The sequence below is a fragment of the Meles meles genome, chromosome 6 (assembly GCF_922984935.1).
Source record: "Meles meles chromosome 6, mMelMel3.1 paternal haplotype, whole genome shotgun sequence".
In the NCBI taxonomy this organism is placed as follows: Eukaryota; Metazoa; Chordata; class Mammalia; order Carnivora; family Mustelidae; genus Meles; species Meles meles.
This window is the reverse complement of record NC_060071.1, coordinates 76,471,034-76,494,655: the sequence shown is the minus strand read 5'-3', so window position 1 is coordinate 76,494,655 and position 23,622 is coordinate 76,471,034. Positions and strand designations below refer to the sequence as shown.

General features: G+C 39.3%; 1 gene segment (V, D, J or C); it reads right to left on the bottom strand.

Annotated features, from left to right (window-relative positions):
- Window positions 1–9,995: 9,995 nt before the first annotated feature.
- On the bottom strand, window positions 9,996–10,788 carry LOC123943597. The segment is given in 2 exon segments: window positions 9,996–10,472; window positions 10,664–10,788. Coding segments are annotated over 2 exon segments (529 nt in total).
- Window positions 10,789–23,622: the final 12,834 nt, after the last annotated feature.

The following is a 23,622-nucleotide window of genomic DNA, read 5'->3' as shown; positions in this document are numbered from 1 at the left end:
AAGGAAAGCAGGTTCAACGCCTAGAACAGCAGCGGAATTCCAGAGGAGGAGAAAGCAAAGCACGGAACTCAGGGCTTTCTCCCCATGATTCTTTAGTCTTGCGGTTAATTAATTTTTTTTTTCTTTCTTTTTACCTCTTCTGATAAATTTTTTTAAACTTTTGCCCTTTTCTTTTTTAATGTTTTAACTAGTTTATCTAATATATATTTTTTTCTTTCTTTTTTATATTTTTTCTTTATTTGTTTTCTTTTTTTAATTTTTTTCTTTTTTTTTTCTGAACCTCTGTTTATCCCCGTTCTCCCCCCATGATTTGGGGTCTCTTCTGATTTGGTTAAAGTACATTTTTCTGGGGTCTTTGCCACCCTTTTAGTATTTTACTTCCTCCTTCATATACTCTTAACTGGACAAAATGACAAGGCGGAAAAATTCACCACAAAAAAAAGAACAAGAAGCAGTACCAAAGGCTAGGGACCTAATCAATACAGACATTGGTAATATGTAAGATCTAGAGTTCAGAATGATGATTCTGAAGGTTCTAGCCGGGCTCGAAAAAGGCATGGAAGATATTAGAGAAACCCTCTCTGGAGATATAAAAGCCCTTTCTGGATAAATAAAAGAACTAAAATCTAACCAAGTTGAAATCAAAAAAAGCTATTAATGAGGTGCAATCAAAAATGGAGGTTCTCACTGCTAGGATAAATGAGGCAGAAGAAAGAATTAGTGATATAGAAGACCAAATGACAGAGAATAAAGAAGCTGAGCAAAAGAGGGACAAACAGCTACTGGACCACAAGGGGAGAATTCGAGAGATAAGTGACACCATAAGACGAAACAACATTAGACTAATTGGGATTCCAGAAGAAGAAAAAAGAGAGAGGGGAGCAAAAGGTATAGTGGAGAGAATTATTGAGACAATTTCCCTAATACGGCAAAGGGAACAAGCATCAAAATCCAGGAGGTGCAGAGAAGCCCCCTCAAAGTCAACAAGAATAGGTCCACACCCCGTCACCTGATAGTAAAATTTACAAGTCTTAGTGACAAAGAGAAAATCCTGAAAGCAGCCCCGGGAAAAGAAGTCTGTAACATACAATGGTAAATATATTAGATTGGCTGCAGACTTATCCACAGAGACCTGGCAGGACAGAAAGAGCTGGCATGATATATTCAGAGCACTCAACGAGAAAAACATGCAGCCAAGAATACTCTATCCAGCTAGGCTATCATTGAAAATAGAAGGAGAGATAAAAAAACTTCCAGGACAAACAAAAACTGAAAGAATTTGCAAACACCAAACCAGCTCTACAGGAAATATTGAAAGGGGTCTTCTAAGCAAAGAGAGAGCCTAAAAGTAGTAGATCAGAAAGGTACAGAGACAATATACAGTAACAGTCACCTTACAGGTAATATAATGGCACTAAATTCATATCTCTCAATAGTTACCCTGAATATTAATGGGCTAAATGCCCCAATCAAAAGACACAGGGTATCAGAATGGATAAAAAAAAACAAAACCCATCTATATGTTGCCTACAAGAAACTCATTTTAGATGCGAAGTCACCTCCGGATTTAAAGTGAGGGGGTGGAAAACAATTTACCATGCTAATGGGCATCAGAAGAAAGCTGGGGTGGCAATCCTTATATCAGAACAATTAGATTTTAAACCAAAGACTATAATAAGAGGTGAGGAAGGACACTATATCCTACTCAAAGGGTCTGTCCAACAAGAAGATCTAACAATTTTAAATATCTATGCCCCTAACGTGGGAGCAGCCAACTATATCAACCAATTAATAACAAAATCAAAGAAAAATGTCAATAATAATACAATAATAGTAGGGGACGTTAACACTTCCCTCACTGAAATGGACAGATCATCCAAGCAAAAGATCAACAAAGAAATAAAGGCCTTTAATGACACACTGGACCAGATGGACACCACAGATATATTCAGAACATTTCATCCCAAAGCAACAGAATACACGTTCTTCTCTAGTGCACATAGAACATTCTCCAGAATAGATCACATCCTGGGTCACAAATCAGGTCTCAACCGGTATCAAAAGATTAGGATCATTCCCTGCATATTTTCAGACCACAATGCTCTGAAGTTAGAACTCAATCACAAGAGGAAAGCTGGAAAGAACCCAAATACATGGAGACTAAACAGCATCCTTCTAAAGAATGAATGGGTCAACCAGGAAATTAAAGAAGAACTGAAAAAATTCATGGAAACAAATGATAATGAAAACACAACGGTTCAAAATTTGTGGGACACAGCAAAGGCAGTCCTGAGAGGAAAATATATAGCGGTACAAGCCTTTCTCAAGAAACAAGAAAGGTCTCAAGTACACAACCTAACCCTACACCTAAAGGAGCTAGAGAAAGAACAATAAAGAAACCCTAAACCCACCAGGAGAAGAGAAATCATACAGAACAGAGCAGAAATCAATGAAATAAAAACCAAAAAACAATAGAACAAATCAACGAAACTAGGAGCTGGTTCTTTGAAAGAATTAATAACATTGATAAACCCCTGGCCAGACTTATCAAAAACAAAAGAGAAAGGACCCAAATAAATAAAATCATGAATGAAAGAGGAGAGATCACAACTAACACCAAAGAAATACAGACAATTATAAGAACATACTATGAGCAACTCTACGTCAACAAATTTGACAATCTGGAAGAAATGGATGCATTCATAGAAACATATAAACTACCACAACTGAACCAGGAAGAAATAGGAAACCTGAACAGACCCATAACCAGGAGATTGAAATAGTCATCAAAAATCTCCAAACAAACAAAAGCCCAGGGCCAGATGGCTTCCCAGGGGAATTTTACCAAACATTTAAAGAAGAACTAATTCCTATTCTCCTGAAACTGCTCCAAAAAATAGAAATGGAAGGAAAACTTCCAAACTTATTTTATGAGGCCAGCATCACCTTGATCCCACAACCAGACAAGGATCCCATCAAAAAAGAGAACTACAGACCGATATCCTTGATGAACACAGACGCAAAAATTCTCGCCAAAATACTAGCCAATAGGATTCAAAAGTACATTAAAAGGATTATTCACCACGACCAATTGGGATTTATTCCAGGGCTGCAAGTTTGGTTCAACATCTGCAAATCAATCAATGTGATACAACACATTAATAAAAGAAAGAACAAGAACCATATGATACTCTCAATAGATGCTGAAAAAGCATTTGACAAAGTACAGCATCCCTTCCTGATCAAAACTCTTCAAAGTGTAGGGATAGAGGGCACATACCTCAATATTATCAAAGCCATCTATGAAAAACACACCGCAAATATCATTCTCAATGGAGAAAAACTGAAAGCTTTTCTGCTAAGGTCAGGAACATGGCTGGGATGTCCATTATCACCACTGCTATTCAACATAATACTTCAAGTCCTAGCCTCAGCAATCAGACAACAAAAAGAAATTAAAGGCATCCAAATCAGCAAAGAAGTCAAACTATCACTCTTCGCAGATGATATGATACTATATGTGGAAAACCCAAAAGACTCCTCTCCAAAACTGCTAGAACTTGTACAGGAATTCAGTAAAGTGTCAGGATATAAAATCAATGCACAGAAATCAGTTGCATTTCTCTACACCTACAACAAGACAGAAGAAAGAGAAATTAAGGAGTTAATCCCATTTACAATTGCACACAAAACTATTAGGAATAAACCTAACCAAAGAGGCTAGGAATCTATATGCAGAAAACTATAAAGTACTCATGAAAGAAACTGAGAAGACACAAAGAAATGGAAAAATGTTCCATGCTCCTGGATTGGAAGAATAAATATTGTGAAAATGTCTATGCTACCTAAAGCAATCTACACATTTAATGCAATCCCTATCAAAATACCATCCATTTTTTTCAAAGAAATGAAACAAATAATCCTAAAATTTATATGGAACCAGAAAAAACCTCGAATAGCCAAAGGAATATTGAAAAAGAAAGCTAAAGTTGGTGACGTCATAATTCCAGATGTCAAGCTCTATTACAAAGCTGTCATCATCAAGACAGCATGGTACTGGCACAAAAACAGACACATAGATCAATGGAACAGAATAGAGAGCCCAGAAATAGACCCTCAACTCTATGGTCAACTAATCTTTGACAAAGCAGGAAAGAATATCCAATGGAAAAAAGACAGCCTCTTCAATAAATGGTGCTGGGAAAATTGGACAGCCACATGCAGAAAAATGAAATTGGACCACTTTCTTACACCACACACGAAAATAGACTCAAAATGGATGAAGGACCTCAATGTGAGAAAGGAATCCATCAAAATCCTTGAGAACACAGGAAGCAACCTCTTCAACCTCAGCTGCAGCAACATCTTCCTAGGAACATCTCCAAAGGTGAGGGAAGAAAGGGCAAAAATGAATTATTGGGATTTCATCAAGATCAAAAGCTTTTGGGGCGCCTGGGTGGCTCAGTGGGTTAAAGTCTCTGCCTTCAGCTCAGGTCCTGATCCCAGAGTCCTGGGATTGAGCCCCACATGGGGCTTTCTGCTCTGCAGGGAGCCTCCTTCCTCCTTTCTCTCTGCCTGCCTCTCTGCCTAGTTGTGATTTCTCTCTGTCAAATAGATAAAATATTAAAAAAAAAAGATCAAAAGCTTTTGCACAGCAAAGGAAACGGTTAACAAAACCAAAAGACCACTGACAGAATGGGAGAAAATATTTGCAAACGACATATCAGAGAAAGGGCTAGTGTCCAAAATCTATAAGGAACTTAGCAAACTCAGCACCCAAAGAACAAACAATCCAATCAAGAAATGGGAAGAGGACTTGAACAGACATTTCTGCAAAGAAGACATCCAGATGGCCAACAGACACATGAAAAGGTGCTCCACGTCACTCGGCATCAGGGAAATACAAATCAAAACCACAGTGAGTTATCACCTCACACCAGTCAGAATGGCTAAAATTAACAAGTCAGGAAATGACAGATGCTGGCGAGGATGTGGAGAAAGGGGAACCCTCCTCCACTGTTGGTGAGAATGCAAGCTGGTCCAACCACTCTGGAAAACAGCATGGAGGTTCCTCAAGATGTTGAAAATAGAACTACCCTACGACCCAGCAATTGCACTACTGGGTATTTACCCTAAAGATACAAACGTAGTGATCCGAAGGGGCACGTGCACCCGAATGTTTATAGCAGCAATGTCTACTATGGAAAGAACCTAGATGTCCATCAACAGATGAATGGATAAAGAAGATGTGGTATATATACACAATGGAATACTATGCAGCCATCAAAAGAAATGAAATCTTGCCATTTGTGATGACGTGGATGGAACTAGAGGGTATCATGCTTAGTGAAATAAGTCAATCAGAGAAAGACAACTATAATATGATCTCCCTGATATGAGGAAGTGGAGATAACATGGGGGGTTAGGGGGATAGAAGAAGAATAAATGAAACAAGATGGCATTGGGAGGGAGACAAACCATAAGTGACTCTTAATCTCACAAAACAAACTGAGGGTTGCTGGGGGGAGGGGGGGTTGGGAGAGGGGGAGGAGGGTTATGGACATTGGGGAGGGTATGTGCTATGGTGAGTGCTGTGAAGTGTGTAAACCTGGCGATTCACAGACTTGTACCCCTGGGGATAAAAATACATTATATGTTTATAAAAAAAATAAATAAATTTAAAAAAAAAATTTTAAATAAAGAAAAAAAAGAAAGAAACTGCACCCTGAGGACTCTGAGCTAGTATTGATTATAAAGATGGAGATGGGCAATATGTGAGCAGAGTTTCAGGCTTTTTCCTTCCCTATCTGGAATGCAGAGGACAGACAGACCAAGAGTTATTAGCTATATATGAAAAATGCTCTTATAAACTGACAAGAAAAGGACAGAAAAGAAGAAAAACAATGGGAAAATGGACAAAAGATAAAGACACTATTATAGGAAGGCAAATCCAAGCGGTCAATGAATGTGTGAAAAAATATTTCAAAATATGCTAGTACTAGGAAATTGTAAAATGAAGTAATAATGATCTAGCACTTTGTATCCATCAGGTTGGCAAAAATATTAAAACAAAGCTAATACATATTTCTGATGAAGATATGGGGAAGAGTACCATTTTTTACTTTTTGGTAGAACAGTGAGTGTTATCATGCCTATGGAAAGCAACCTGGCAACAGCAGTTAAAAGTAAAAATACATATTTAAAAATGTAGCCATATATATTCTACACATGCTTTTATTTTCTGATATCAAAAGGAATACCAGGTCCTAAATGCAATAAATGACTCGATCCTTAGTGGAATTTCCTCTAAAGTGTAAGGCAACTTTCAAGCATAGAGATTTCTGCTGCCTTGGCCATTTCTGGCTCACATTCCATACTCTGTCAGTTTTCTCCCAAACTTTACTGGAGTGTCATTTTCCCCAAGACATTGATAAGTTCCTCAGTCCTGTAGATTTCCAGAATTATCCCTTTCTGCCAAAAACACTTTCTCAACTACTTTAGTAACTGGTTATTTTCCAATTATATCCATAAGGAAAAAAATCGAGGAAAGCCTAAATGTTGCTATGTTTGCTAGGGGGACAGTACAAATATGCAAGTGATCATGAGATTTCCCTGGGAAATCAAGACTACCTTACCTCCATAAGTGGAAGCCCTTTTCTATGATTTATACTCACTTGTCCTCTGGAGTTGTGCAGAATAAACACAATTTTCATCCACATTTCACACTCTTGAAAATTTAGGGACAACTATGATGAAGAATGAAAATCAACATATAAATGTGTCTATGAATATAAAATGTGTCTTTACATATGTAAAATTCCTCCATTCTAAGAATCTTCCTCTATTTACTCATCCATCGTCCATATGCTAGAATCCCAAATCCTTCTTTGGGTGAATTTCCCTCTTCTTGGAGACATATGCTTTAAGTCAATATTTGCCCTTTGGAGTTATGTTATCCAGAACTGAATGTTTTAGTTTGAATAAGCTCTATCTAGCACAGTGTTCCATAAATGAACTACATAGCACAAGTATAATCATCCCCTGGGCAAAATTCATAGCCCCATGATTATTTCATTGAATATTGCCTGACTCATCGTCAAAAATTGTTGACCTATAAAGGTTTTTTTCTAATACCTTCATGGAAGGTCACCATGAGGACAATGTTCTCCCTTAGCCTCTCAATTGCTGTGGTTACATTTTTATAACAATATATTAGTAATACTCTGTATTCATATCTTGCCTTTAAGGGATGTCCACCTGGGATATTAAATATACTTACTATTTTGAGGAAGTCCTTAGAAAAACATGTAAGTGTTCACCTGGCCCCATCACCTCTGGCTTTCTCCTACAGAAATTGTGAGTGATGGATAAGTTTGCTGGTAGAATAAAAGTGGTTCAGCCCAAGTCCTTTCCAGCCCATAAGGCTCAGACATTTACACAAATTGGAACTCTCCATTCAGGTGTTCAAATTGATTGAACCACAACTTTCTCAGACCCAAACTGCAGAGATCTAAGTGGTTGGGCTTGTATTATTAGATACATCCTCTTTACCCAGCAAGGAGGCAGGAGCAAGAATGTCAAAGAGGAAGTGAGGAAACCCACTTTCTCTCTCCCCCAGCTCATTCACTACCTAATTGTTCCTTACTGTCATCTTGGATACAGTCTGCATTTTGTAAAATGAAATTGGACTAAAGGATTTCTAAGAGCTCTTCCAGCTCTTAATTTCTTTGATACCATATGACAAAGCAAATATTTATGGAGGACTGGTTTTGTGCAATGGGCACTGGTGTCGGATTGGGGAGAAACTGACTGCATCACGGAACCCCAAGATCATTTATTTTCACAGCCACATGTGACCTAGTGGGTCTGAGGTTGACTCTAACCAACCCCAAGGCCTCTTCAGAAGCAGAGACAGAGTCTTCAGGGTAAGATTCTCTCCGGGTTTTCTTTTCTTCTATGAGACCAAAGATGGATCAAGAAGGATCTAAATCTACGGGAAAATGGAATAAAATGGAACTTTACTCACTGAGTATAATATTCACCATAGGCAGTGACATACAGTTGGCTCCACGGTAGATAAGCTTACTCACACATATGTAAAACAAAAAATACTTTCTCAAAGGACCTGATTGTTTTCTAGCTTCTAGCTCCGTCATTCAAGTTTAAGTCAGGTGTTCAAAATTCCCAGGCAGAGATGGTTGTGGTATACAATGACAAAGGAAAATCTGGGCCCCCATGTTCAAAAAGCAGAAAAACATATTACATTCTATAATAAAATATAAAGCTCTCTTAAAAATGTGTATTTTAGGGATGCCTGGGTGGCTCAGTGGGTTGAGCCTCTGCCTTCGGCTCAGGTCATGATCCCAGGACCCTGGGATTGAGCCCCACATCAGGCTCTTTGCTCAGCAGGGAGCCTGCTTCCCCCCTTCTCTCTCTGCCTGCCTCTCTGCCTCCTTGTGATCTATGAAATAAATAAATAAAATATTTTTTAAAAAATGTTTATTTTATTGGAGCACCTGGGTGGCTCAGTCAGTTAAGTGTCTGCCTTGGGCTCAGGTCATGATCCCGGAGTGCTGGGATCAAGTCCCATGTCAGGCTCCCTGCCCAGCGGGGAGTCTGCTTCTCCCTCTGCCTCTGCTCCTTCTCTCTCCCTCCGTTTCTCAAATAAATAAATAGGAAATTTAAAAATTAAAAAAAAGTAAAAATCCTTTTACTTATAAAACACAATAGAACTTCAATGGCACCTAAGTAAAGATATAAATTTACAAATTGCAGTGTTCCTGTGTGGCTCGGTGGGTTAAAGGCTCTGCCTTCAGCTCAGGTCATGAACTCAGGTCCTGGGATCGAGTCCCGCATCGGGCTCTGTTCAGCAGGGAGCTTGTTTCCCCACCCCACCCCCCACGCCTGCATCTCTGCCTACTTGTGATCTCTGTCTGTCAAATAAAATAAATAAATAAATCTTAAAAATAAATAAATTTACAAATTGCAAAAAAACTGTTAGAAAAATTATATTTAAAAATTTTGTACAATACAATAAATAATACTTTGGCAGCATAATATCTTAATAATATTTTTCTGGCTGGCTTTTCTACAAATTAATTTATGTGGCTACCAAAATTAATACTTTTAGTAACTTCATTTCAATCAATATAATTAAAAGCAATGTCAGGTGCTGTAGGTAAATACAATGCTGCAAACAGAATTTTTGATCACTTTTAATTTTGAGAAGGGTATTTCTGTTGGTGCAACTGATATTGCAGATTTTAAAGAATATTTTATATGCTATGACAAAATTAGAATAAATACCTGATTAATTAGTTGAAATATAAATAAAGTAAATCTAGAGCTGATGTCTCTAGTGGAACAATTGTTCTAAATGATTTAACATCATACAAATCAGTTTCAGGTAAATCTGAATTTAATATTAAATGTAAATTTAGGGGCACCTGGGTGGTTCAGAGGGTTAAGCCTCTGCCTTCCACTTGGGTCATAGTCTCGGCATCCTGGGATTGAGCCCCACATTGGGCTCTCTGCTCAGCAGGGAGCCTACTTCCCCCTCTCTCTCTGCCTGCCCTCTGCCTACTTGTGATCTCTCTCTCTGTGTCAAATAAATAAAATCTTTAAAAAATTAAATGTAAATTTATACAGCAACACTTTATTGTTTTCTCTGACATTTTCTATAACTTTTGCAGGGTGTATAGGAAACTAAAAAGCAGCTTCATGACTTGTATATAATTCAGAATGCTTGTTTATGCATCCTATTATGCCTTAAGTTACGAGACAAATTAATTTCATATTACCCTCTGTGTTAAAAATCGGTTCACTGAGTAAGTTCAAACTTCACATGAAAAATGGTATTCTTTTCCACCAAAGCTATTACCTTTACCTTAAATTTCTATCTCTAAGCCTACAGATGCATGCTTTCCAACATTGCAGTAATTTTTTAAAACCAGAGCTTCTAAACATTTTAAGAACTAATATCCCTCCAATATGCTTTATGCAATGTCAACATACACACTTTTATTGTGTAGTACTTTATTATCAAAGTTTAGTGTCACCCGCTTTGGAGCCCAGAAGAGCCCCAGATGGTCCAAGCATGCTGTGGGAGGCCGCTGTGCAAAGCCTCCTGGTGGGGCTGCAGTTGCAGCTGCAGTTTGGGTGCAGGCTGCAGACCACCGGGGAGCACTGTGCCTCCACGGCACACAGGTAGGTGGCTGAGTCTCCCAGTTGGGAGGCCCCGATGTGGAGGGTGCTGGACTGTTCCTTAGTATTCACTGTGCAGTTTAACCTCCCACTCTGCTGCATCCCGGAAAATACATAAAACAGCCGGGTGAGACCGCCGCCCCCGGGGTGCTGTCGGAACCACTGCACACTGCTCGCAGTTTGGGAAAAATTGCACTTCAGAGTAGAGCTGGCTCCTTCCTGGAGGTTCAGGGCTGAAGGGCTTTGCTCTACATTCATCCCTCTCACCACTGTGTGGAAAGAAGAAGAAAAACACAAATAATATCACTGGAGAGTCACCGACCCAGTTTTCAAACCTGCAAAAAAAAATCCCAAGAAACACCGCTGAGGATGTAGGACTCTCTGGGAGCTCAGTGTCAGCCCCCGCACCACTTCGGGCTGTGGACCACTCTCCAGCCCCATCTGGAACGCCCCCACTCACAGCAAACCTGGATGCACAGGAGCCCCAGCAGAGCTCCCCCGTGTCTCCTCATGATTCCTTGTGTAGTTGCTGAGTTTCTGATACCCCTACAGGCAGAGTGCAGTCTTGAATCCAGAGAAATTGGGTCTTACCCTCAATCCCTTCCAACAGAACCACTGAGCACCAATCACACCTCAGCCCTGTCATTCACAGAACTCCAGACTCCACCCACAGTGGCCCTGGACAGTGCAGAGCAAACTCTCCAAAATGGTACTTGCCTACAGTGCAGGGAGGTAAGAGTAATATTTTCAATTTAGGAAGATATAAGGTTTTATTTTTTTCCTTAAAACACTTTATGTAAGAAATGTGTGTGTTAGTGTGTGAGGAAAAGTGAATGATATTTTCTAGAGTCACTGAGGAAAGGGAGTTACACAGAACCTTGAAGCATCATAGCAAAGAGTGATTCCATTCCCCAAATTGCATAGTTTGATAGACAATGTGAGAATTCAGTTATATAAAAATACTGATAGGGGCACCTGGGTGTTTCAGCAGGTGGAGCATCTGCCTTTGACTCAGGTCATGATCCTGGGGTCCTGGGATGGGGCAGGGTCAGGGAATCTGCCTCTTCCCTCGTTCATTCTTTCTCTCTCTGTCATAAATAAATAAAATATATAAAATAAAAAAAGAAAAACATTGATAAAGGAAAGCTATCTGATAGCATGCATTGTATATTACAGAAGTAAACATAGGTTCTTGAAATCAAGAGAGTTCTAGAAACCAAGACAGTCACCATCTGCATAGAAAATGATTCCAACCAGAAGTTGGTTGGTAAAAAATAGGATGTCTGCATAATGCTGTCTCTGATTTAATTTCCACATCTCCACCTCTCGTATGTAATGGGTGGACACCCTGCTCACCCACCACAGCTGAGTCTGACCAGGCCACACGTTGCTGGTCACAGTCAACACTGTCCTCTCCCTTTCCTTTTCTTTTTGTTCCTTTTTTTTTTTCTTTTTTCTTCTCTTCATTCTTGTTCCTTCCATTCTCAACCAAGGTATATGAAAAGGTAGAATAGCAGGGGTATTGAGATAATTTCTCAATTATCAGTGGGCTTGGGGTATTTTATTTATAACAACTAAAAAACTGAAAACAGATAATGAGACACTTTCTGTTGAACTTACTCACAAGTGCCCAGAAATATTCCTATTCCCATATCTCTGCTCAGAGAATCATCCTAACAGTGGATGTGCAGAGATAGAGGTTTCAACTTTTTGAAGTTGATATGGAATGGCAGAACTGAAAACCTAAGCTGAACTTTACACAAACAGGGTTGCCCCCCCCACTTTTGCTATCTATAATTTGATTGGCTCACATATTTTCTGTTCTCTCCTAACTGTTCAACTCTCTCTTACAAAGGGCCTGGAGTGAGGTGAGGGAGTGGAGGTGGAGGGGGTAGATCATTTCTTTTAAAGCCTAGAGTGCCCCCTAGTGGACTAAAATATAAACAAAGACCAATTGAGACCAAGTGACAGCACAGAAGCCCAGCCACATGTAATCATTCCATGCTTCTTGATGAGGCAATTGATCAGAAAATAAAGTAACTGCTTATACTGGATGGGGAGTAAAATTGAGCCAAATCCTACTTTTAAAATGGAATTTAATAGAAATCAATATGATAAAATAATTTGGCAAGTCTCATCTTGTGCTATTTGATTTCTTTTCCATAGTTCAAAATAAATCCATAAACATTTGCTGAAATTTTACCATAAATGAGGTAATTCACCAGGTGTTAAGAATATGTAAAAGGGTTGAGACAGTAGTTTACAGACTAGTGGGGAAGACAAAAAAAATATATAACTATAGTAGAGTCAAAATGTAGGACCCTACTTTTTGAGTATGAAGAGTATGAATTAAAAGATTTATGATCTAGGGGAGAGAGAAATATTTTATGTGTGGGGTGATTGGACAAAATTTTATGAAAAAGGTGATCATTCTCTCTTTTCCTCTTTTTTGAAGAGAAGAATAGAAGACAACATAAACTTTTATGATAGCTTATTACTTTTTATTAATAATAACATTAACAGGAATTCTTGAATATATGAATTATTGAAGGAATAAAACATTACATAAAGACAAAAAGCCCCTTTGCCTTCCACTCTTAATTCTTACCTTGCCATTATTTGATTTGGAGTTGATGCCTCCAGGTGTTTTGCTGTAGATCACACACATACACCAAACATATGAATCCACAGAAAATATATAGTATAGTTTTATTTACAGTGTTTTAATACAAAATGATACATATTGTGCATACCTTTCTGTAACTTGCTTTATAAACTCAATAATAAATCTTGTAGGTCTTATTATGTTAACACACACATATCTTTCTGTTGCATTGTATTCCATATTATGAATATACAACCGTTTATATATCCCTTCCTCTATTAATGAAGTGTTAAGGTGTTGATTTTTTTATCTATGAAACACAACACAAAAATAAACCCTTCTGAGCATTCTTCTTTATTCACATGTGCACATGTTTCTCTAGGAGCTGAGACTAGGAAAAAGTGAAGGAATGATTCATGAGACTAGTAGGTGAGAATTACTCCAGGCAGAGGGAAGGTCAGGGACATTGTGCAGGGAGTCAGCGACCATACACTGCCTCCTTCCCCACACTATTCAAAGATCAACTGTGTTGACAAGGGTCAACACATCAAAGTGTTAGGATGTGTAATTTACATTAAAACTTTGTCAACACAGGCAATAAAATATCATGTGTGCCACTTAAATTAAGCTTCAACTCTAAGGACAGGAAGTTGTCCTAGACAAGAAAGCAAATGACAGGGGTCATCAGCTTGCATTGTAATAGACTGCCATGACACAAGAAACTACAATTCACCTATCCACATCTTGATCAATTCCTAAAACGTCACTAAATAACAGAGCACACCATACATTAGGTTTTTGTTAGTAAAAGTAGTGGCATATTAAATAGCAAAATGAATGTTAGCATAGGTTTTTATCTTGTTTTGTTTTGGTTTTTTAAGAAATCTTTACACCCAGCATGGGGTTTGAACTTACAACCCCGAGATCAAAACTCACATGCTCCACTGACTGAGCCAGTCAAGTGTCCAAAATGGGTCTTTAATTAAGTGTATCTAAGGGGCACCTGGGTGGCTCAGTGGGTTAAGCCTCTGCCTTCGGCTCAGGTCATGATCTCAGGGTCCTGGAATCGAGTCCCACATCAGGCTTCCTGCTGAGTGGGGATCCTGCTTCCTCCTCTCCCTCTGCTGCTCCCCCTGCTTGTGCTCTTGCTCCTTCTCTCACTCTCTGTCAAATAAATAAATAATTTTTAAAAAATTTTTTTAAAAATAGATGTATCTAAGATATAGGTTTTGGCTAAAATATTTTAGAGACACACTCTACTCTTGCACCAAAAGAATATAAAAATCTAGGGTAGTCTGTACCTTGAAACATTATGAATGGAATTAAAAGTTTCACCCTTAACCAGATCTTGTTTCCACCCAGTGGTGGATACAGCTGAATGCACAAATTGTGATATATTCATTTAATAGGATACTCCACAGTAGAAAGTAATGAATAAATGATACACACAAAAACATAAGTGAATCATGTTTAATGAAAGAAACCATGGACAAAAATGTACCTACTATATGATTCCATTGATTTTAAGTTCTAGAACAGTTAAAATAAATCTATAGTGATAACAATAAGAACCGTCATTGTCTTCAGGAAGGGAGTGACTGGAAAGGAACACATGAAACCTTGCTCAGGTGTCAGAAGTATTCTGCCCTCAGATTGCTTTAAAATTATCATTTCCTTGGGGCGCCTGGCTGGTTCAGTCAGTGGAGCTATTAACTCTTGGGTTGTGGGTTTGGGCTTGGTGTAGAGATTATTTAAAAATAAAATCTTCAGGGGCGCCTGGGTGGCTCAGTGGGTTAAAGCCTCTGCCTTCAGCTCAGGTCATGATCCCAGGGTCCTGGGATCGAACCCTGCATCGTGCTCTCCACTCAGCCGCGAGCCTGCTTCCACCCTCCACAACCGCCCCCCCGCCTGCCTCTTTGCCTATTTGTAATCTCTGTCTGCCAAATAAATAAATAAAATCTTAAATAAATAAATAAATAAAATAAGTCTTCAAAAAAATTCTTTGCTTTTCTCTCCCATTTTTTTGTGTTTTTGTTTTTTAAAGATTTTATTTGTTTATTTGTCAGAGAGAGAGAGCATTAGCAAGGGGGAGTAGCAGGTGGGGGAGAAGCAGACTCCCCACAGAGCAGGGAGCCTGATGTGGAACTTTTCCCAGGGCACTGAGATCATGACCTGAGCTGAATGAAGGCAGACACTTAACTGACTGAACCACCCAGGTGTTCCCTCCATCCCATTTCAAAGACAGAAAAGGTCAGAAATAAGGGAGAAATTAAGGGAATTACATGCAACAAGATGACTTGGAATTACAATCTCCAGACACATTGTCATTACTGAATGAATGCTAATTTGTCTTTTAAATTAAAACAAAATTTGTTGGGGCGCCTGGGCAGCTCTATCATCTGAGTGTCTGACTCGTGGTTTCAGCTCTTATTGTGATCTCCGGTTGGTGAGATCCAGCCCCACACTGAGCCCCGCCCTCATGTTGGAGTCTGCTTGAGATTCTCCCCCTCTGCTTTTGTGCACCGCCCCCCGCTCACATTCTCTCTCAAATAAATAAATAAAATCTTTTTTCAAAGACTTTATTTATTTGACAGAGAGAGAGAGAGATCACAAGTAGGCAGAGAGGCAGGCAGAGAGAGAGGGGGGAAGTACGCTCCCTGCTGAGCAGAGAGCCTGATATGGGGCTTGATCCCAGGACCCTGAGACCATGACCTAAGCCGAAGGCAGAGGCTTAACCCACTGAGCCACATAGGTGCCCCAATAAAATCCTTTTTTAAATAAATAAAATAAAATATTGTTAAAATGCGATTATAATTTACCTCCATTGTATAATGAAATTTTGTGTCAAATATGCACAAAATATGAAAAATTGAAATTAAGATAATTCACATACTCATAATGTTTCCAAATTCCTCTTAATTTAATTCTTTATCATAGGAAGTTTCTCATAATTATATAATAATCATATAAAACAATAAATAAGCATAATGCACTTTGATTTCTCAGGCAGAGTTGGGGAAGGAAAGATGGGGAATGCTCTCCAGCTGCTTGAGTTCCCTGGTGAGTGAACAAATTTGGTCCAATCAGGAGAAAGAAACTGAATGGTAAACTGAATAGGGAAAGCTTAATATAAAGAACTATTAACCATAAGAGAGTATTGGAGTAAGAAGGGAATGGCTAGTAGGAAGAAAAGAGACCTCTCTAGGAATAGCAGCTGTAAAGCTTAGCCCCTACTCCCATGTCTGGGATAGAACATGGAAGGAGGAGGTCCCCACTCCACTCCAGACCTGAGACTCAGTTCATGGAGAACACATGCTTGTAGCTCCCTGGGACGGCAGAGAAGTCACTATGGTGCTGTAACAGTGGCACTTGATAGAAATCCACCCTTTAGAACTTGCCAGAAAAATATCCTTTAGAATGCTGGGAAAAGATGTTCACAGGGAAGTCTCTCACTGGAAGCACTCTTCTATAAAGCCACCTGAAAATGGGGATGCTGGGGGAAGCTGCTGTCCCCCAGGTGCTGCTGACCACTGCGCTGCACGAGCCTGGGGCAGATGCATGTCATGAGCTCACCGCTGGAGCAACCTCCCATGCTGCAGGGGCCTGTCAACAGGGCACACAGAGACCAGGAAGGGAAACCCTTTCCCCCTGCACTCTCTCCTGAAAAGTTTAACGTTGTGCCAACTGGCAAAGAAACATATTGGAAAGGCCCAAAACGATCTTCAAGAACAAACAAAAGATGAATTTGGAGGTGAGAGGCAATAAATTGATCCCCCCCTTTGACAACTCAGCTTTTATATGTAACCTTCTAAGACACATATTTGAAACAAATAGAACAATAAAACAGCTCAATACTTCTACCTCCTTCAAGCTATAGTTATCCTTGTTAATGTGAAGAACTTCTCATCCCTTTTCCCCAGAATAAGGAGATGCCTAGTTGCAGCTGTGCCATTAATATAAACTCTTCAAATTTAGAGTCCCTCTGAAAATTCTGTTACCTATATACAAAATTGTAAAGTTATTTTCCAATAACTTGTATATAAAATAAAAAGTGAAGGAGAGAAGAAGGAAAGATTTAGCATATACAAATACACACACATACATAAGAAGCAAATGGAAAATATGCAAAAGTACTACAATTTTGACTACACTTACCATAAGGAACTTTGAGTGACATATGGAATCTGTTCAATCAATATGCTGTATGTGTGAAGCTAATATAACATAGGTTAATTATATCTCATCTTTAAAAAGTACTACAACTTTGCTTCTGTAATTGGTCACAGGCTTTAATTGTTATCTATGGCTTTCTTCAAACATCTCTATTCTCTATTTCCCTACCCTCAGCCAAAACCTTTTCTTGATGGAGTGACCCAAAACTTTATTCCAGAAAGATCTGTGTTCTCAATTTTCCTGTTTTGGTTTGGTAATTAAGCTTTACCATTGGGCATAAAAGTACTAGAAGCTCCACAGATAGTATGCCTTGCTTTCCTTGCTTCTCTTATGTAGAAGCAACCCAGTATCATCTTGTCAGTCAGGATCTACCACTCCAGTCAATAGATATTTTCCTTCATGTTGGTTCAATGGCTGAAGAGCCCAAAATGTCCGGGAGTTACTCTCATCATCCATTGAGTAAAGCCAGGTTTTGGTTCCCTGGCAGAAGAATTCTTCCTTGAAGACTAAGATCTCCAAGCCAACACAGCATGAAGTGGCCAAGATGGGACTCTCAAAGTCTGTTAGTGGGTTATTAGGTGTAATAGTGAGAGAAGTCACTCACACATTTACCTTTTGATTCCAGGCTCCATGGAATCTGGCTCTATGAAAGACAGTAACATATGATGGTCTCTGATTTGAAGCACATGTTTAATTCTATTAAACAAAGCCCCATCCAATCAGTGTGTCTCCCAACTGACATTGTAATTCAGTCTTCAGTATGATATTTCCACCTTTCAATTGGGCTAGCTGCTTCTGAGTGGTGGATTTTGTGGTAAGACCAGTGAATTACATGAAAAGTCAGAATTATTTGTTTGATTGATAAAATAACCCAGGATTCCCACTTTATTTTTAATATAATTCTTTATTGTAGAAAGTTTCTCATAAAAATCATATATAATCATATAAACAAATAACAAACTATTAATAAAAGAAAGAAAGGGAGGGAGGGAGGAAAGCAAGCTACTTCGATTTCTCAGGCAGAGTTAGGGTTGGGGAAGTACGGGTGTGATCTCCCAACTGCTTGGGGTCCTTGGTGTAAAATTTATTTTTCTTCAAACTCAGCTTGAGTTCAGAATCAAAAGAAATTGGTAGTTTTCCTTCTCATACTAATCTGCATAAATTGCCCACCACAGTCACTTTGGGCAATGTAACTGAGCTGATGACAGTGAGTCACCTGGAAATAGAGGTAGAAGAGATTATGGTCCAAAAATAAAAAGGTAAGGAGGGAGGGAGAAGGACATTAAATGAATAAACATTTTTTATTCCAGATTTTATATCTGTTAACACCCCCACTTATTTTCCTTATATGCTTTCAGGAATCACTCAAATACCTTTATTACATATAACCATATCACTGTGTCCTAAAAACTACTGTTGTTTTCCTGATGTACTATTAGTGATGATGTACTTATTCTCTCCATACTTTGAGGGCTCCTGTGCACTTATCTTTCTATACATTATAGAGTAAGCCAAAAAGCAGCTAGAAAGTTCCCTCCTTCTCCTTCCCTTTCTCTGGAGTATTTGTTTTTCCTAAGACCTCAAGAACACAAGGACCATAAGAGTTTCTTACGCAGTTCTTTCCATCCTACACAAAACAGGTTTATACTGGGTTTTAAGTTTATACCGGGTTCAGTGACCCTTGGTGTCCACTGCAATTCTCTTCAGTATTTCTGGCAGAGTTTGGCATGGCTAAATTTACTACATAATTAATTATAATGGTGTTAACATATAAGAATCAATCTCTAATATTCAGCAGTGAAATCAAACAAGAACAGGGTGAAAGCAATGACAGAAAAAAAAAAAATGTCCATAGCTGGAAGCAGCAAAAGAGATTATATCCATAAATTTTTGGTGTAGATTTGTAGAATTTGAACTCCTGAAAGAATAGGAGGCTACATTTACAGTTGAGACAAAGTCTTTGGACAAACACTGATGAATTCCAACTCTTCAATTTCCTGTACTATTTATAAATAGTTGCCAAAACTAACATGACTATGACAGTTTTCTGAGCCTTTCATGATTCTAATCAACCTCCAACTGCTGAACAATAACTTCTCAGAATCCTCCCTAAATAGAGTCCCTTGTTGAGTTAAAAATGCAAAAACTGCTCCGATGCTCTTGAGTGTTTTCTGACCTCTGAGTATCTCACTTGTCTCAGCTTCAAAGAACTCAGCAAGCATGTTGTGGTCCCCTAGCAGCAGGGAGGAGGGTCTGAGGGGAAGGTGTTGAGCTTCCAAAGAAACAGGGGTCTCTAGCTGGTGCAGCATCACCCTCTGGAGGCCAGACAGCCTACAGAGAGCCCATCCAGACTCTGCACCCGAAGCTCATCTGTGCTTTCCTTCTAGCTAGAGATACATCAAAAACCTCCACTGAACCGATTTTCTTTCTTTCATAGCATATCATATATCGCCTTCTGTAGTAAGTAATATTAATCCTTGCCTCTATGCATAATAAAGCCTGTAAAATAGAGGCATAATTTACTTTACAGAGAAACTGATTATACAGTGCGTCTATCAGACTTCGGAATCCGCGAGAGCCTTCTTGTAAAAGCGTGGGGGCCATTCTTTAGGCAGGGATAATCAGATCAGCGTCTCCAGGCTGAGGTCTGGATGGCCTCGCTGGCAGTAAGCAGTAGCCTGAGAGGAGGACGTGGTAGGATGCTAAAATCAAGACACCAGCAGGACAGCTTCTTTCCTGAAGCCTCTTGGCAAAAATGTTTTGTTTTGTTTTTTACTTTTCCCAATGCTAGAGGCTGCCCATTTCCTTGGCTCATGGCCTCCTTCTTCATCTCCAAAGCCAGCACTGTTTCCTGTCTTTGACCATTCTTCCATAGTCCTATCTTCCTCTGACCACAGCCGGGAAAGTCTCCCCAGTTTTAACTGCTCATGTGATTAGACTGGGTCTGCTTGGGTAATCCAGGGTGATATTCCTACCTCAAAGTCCTTCACTTAATCTTATCTGCAAAGCAACCTACTAAAAAAACAGACCAACTTAAGCAATGGCACAAAAAATACCTAATACCTCAAAGTCCTTCATTCTTACAATAGAAGGGACAGCAGGAAGGATTAGCCATAAGTATAAAGCAAGCAGTTGTAAGGGCCAAGGGCAGGCTGCCCAAAATGTACTGTTTGGGTATATTGATTATTTTAAATAAAAATTACTTAAGAGACAGTTTGTGCAAGAAGGACACTCAGACCTTCTCTGTTCCCCTGAGAGCAGGAAATAAACCTCCCATGTGAAAGCTGCCCTTCCTATACCAGGAGCTAAAGAGAGACCCTCAGCACCAGAGAAAGGAAATTGAGAGACAAGTATGCCCTAAAGCAACACGTGGTGCTTTTTACTAATCTACTACCCAGCCCAAATTCCATTTAGAATTCCTTACCTATTGACGCTCCTAAAGTTAAGTCTTCATGGTCAATTCCTCACAGATTTATTGTCTCTTTGTCTAAAAAGTATAAAAACTGTCACCCTTGGACATTTCTTTCAGTCTCAATTTCATTATTGGGTCTCCATATGCCTATATTAAAACTTTGGGTTTTTTCTCCAGCTGACCTGCCCCATGTAAATTTAATTCTTAGTCCAGCTGGAAGACTTTGAAGGGTAAAGAATCTTTCCTTCCTTCCCATACAAATGGTAAATATCAAAACAAAACAAAACAAAAAGTCAGAAAACCTGACAGAAAAGGAAACAGAAAATTCCAAGAATGAAAGAGAATTTCAAAAATATCTTAATTAACATATGTAGAAAAAAATTCAACAATAAAGATCCAAGAATCAGGAAGAGCTCTTAGAAGCTAAAAATACTGTTGCCAACCCCTTTTACAACTCACTAGATGGAGGACACCTGGTGGCTCAGTCAGTTAAGTGTCTGCCTTTGGCTCAGTTCATGATCCCCGGGTCTTGGGATCAAGTTCCACATCTGGCTTCTTACTCAGTGGATAGCCTGTTTCTCCCTCTGCCTGCCACTCCCCCTGCTTGTGCTCTCTGTTTCTCTCTCCTTGACAAATAAATAAATAAAATCTTTTTAAAAAATCAGTAAATGGTCTGAAAAACAAAAATAAGAAAATCTTTCAGGACACAGAAGAAAAAGACAAAGAATCAAAAATATGTGTGTAATACTACATAGAAAAATCAATCTAGGTGATAAAATAAGCAAATAATATCTGTCCTACAGAACAAGAAAAGTGAGAAATTTATCAAGGAAATGATAGAACAAAATTTCGCATAACTAAAGGACATCCTATACTTAGATTAAAATACCCCAAAAGTATAAATATTGCTGAATAAAAAAGACACTTAAACACATCCTTGCAAAGCTTTTAAACACCAAGAATTTTAAAAATCCTAAAAGTGTACGGAAAGAGGGACACCTGGGTGGCTCAGTAGGTAAAGCATCTGCCTTCACTCAGGTGGTGATCCTGGCCCATATAACGAGCTCCCTGCTCAGTGTGGGGAGGGGAGGGTCCTGCTTCTTCCTCTCCCTCTGCCTTTCCTCCTGCTTGTGCTCTCTCTCTCTCTGACAAATAAATAAATAAATAAATATTTTGTTTTATTTGTTTAAAGTGTATGGAAAGAAAAGTCAAAAGGATCGCCTATGGCGGGGGCAGGTGGGAAGGAACCAATCACACTGACATCAGATTTCTTAGCATCAATAAATATTAAAAAAGAGGATGCTTATGAAAAATTATTTGAAAAACTATGGGGCGCCTGGGTAGCTCAGTGGTTTAAAGCCTCTGCCTTCGGCTCGGGTCATGATCCCAGGGTCCTGGGATCGAGCCCCACATCGGGCTCTCTGCTCAGCGAGGAGCCTGCTTCCTCCTCTCTTTCTGCCTGCCCCTCTGCCTACTTGTGATCTCTGTCTGTCATATAAATAAAATTAAAAAAAATTATTTGAAAAACTAGAATTATAAATTCAGTAGAACATCAGGCCTGATAGATTTACCATTAGAAATACATAACTGTCCCTAATCCCCTGTGTTCTCTATGGCACCTCACTCCACCTTCAGATGTCTCTGGAATTCTCTAATCCACAATCTTTCTGATTCAAAACAACCAGAGAGACTATCTTCAATGGTTTTCTAGACTTGAGGGTAGCTTGTAGTCTAGTCTTTTGAATCCTTCTGTTTTGGGTTTTGTTTTTTTTTTCCTTCCTCTATTCCTGGTACCATTTTTCCAGAGTGTACTTGGTGCTTCCAATTCTGGAGCATTCCCAGAGCACTGCAGCATGAACAGTAATGCTTGGCTTTCCACTGCAGCCACAGGTTTCCCCTCTGCTAAACCAGTTACCTCTTCTCCACTTACTTTCCACCCTTTAAACAGCATCTTGATGTCTCCTGTGCTGTCACCATCTTTCCCAGTCACTTTGTGCTTATGTGTTTATATATGTTTTGAAATTCTTTATTAACATTTTAGTAAGCTTTCAGGAGAATGCAGAGATCAACATAAATATTCAATCAACTCTGTTCAATCAAATATCTGGGACTTACTGATTTTTTTACTGTATATCTTCTTGCTGTCTTTCCAGTTTTTTGTTTACCAGGTACCTATATTATTTTTCATTAAAAAGGAATTTAAAAATTTTAAACTGTGAAGGAAAAACTAATAATTTTGGAATTAAAATGAGAGAGAGGTTATCAGCTCATTCATAGCACTGACAGAGAGGGCCAGTGAGAAAAGGAAATGTTAGAAAAGACTTCTGGAGGAGACCAGAGGAAAAGGAAACATCAAAAGGGTAGGACCCTTCCCTACTAATGGTGTTTTCAGTACCTTTCCCAGTTGTCTTCCCCAGCAGGTCCTGAAATATGGAGACACACTGAAAATCTCTATTATTCCCTCTCCCTGAAAGTCAAATTTCTTTTGATGGGCAAAAAAATCAATATTCATTGAGTGACTGTACTATGTGAGGGAAGTAACTCCCATATTTGAGGAGACCCCAGAAAAACACAATCCAGAGATTATTCTTTCTTCTCCACCTTCTTTCTCTACCCACCTTGTCACTTTCCACTTCTCCACCAGTCTTCTTGAGGAGCAAAAACCTTGAAAAGAGTTGAGGAAGCTACATGATGACCCCCCCCCCCACCCCAACCACTATCCCTGACCTGTGCTCTGATGAAGAATTTGAGCCTGAGTGTTCTCCTTCCTCAGACTATATGGGCACTGCCATCTGTCCCAAGGGCTGGGTTTAAGGAGCCACTTAATCAGGGGTGCCTGGGTGGCTCAGTTGGCTAAGGGTCTGACTCTGGCTCAGGTCATAATTGAGATAATTGAGAGCCCTGCATCTGGTTCCCTGCTCAATAGGGAGTCAGCTTGTCTCTCCCCCTTCCCACCTCCTTCTCCCTCTCTCCTCCTCCCTACCAGCTCATGCCCACACACACACACACACTCTTTCTCTCTCCCCCTCTCTCTCAAACTCTCAAATAAATAAATAAAATCTTTAAAAAAGAAAAAAGAAGTCAGCTAATCAACATAAAGTAGGTAGGCGAGGAAAGAGAGGAAGGAGTGTCTACAGGATTTGGACATGAGCTGCCTCTTCATTATGTGCTTGTGTCCACTTCTGAGAGCACTGGTCCATGACTGCAATTTCATTTTCATGCAAAGAAG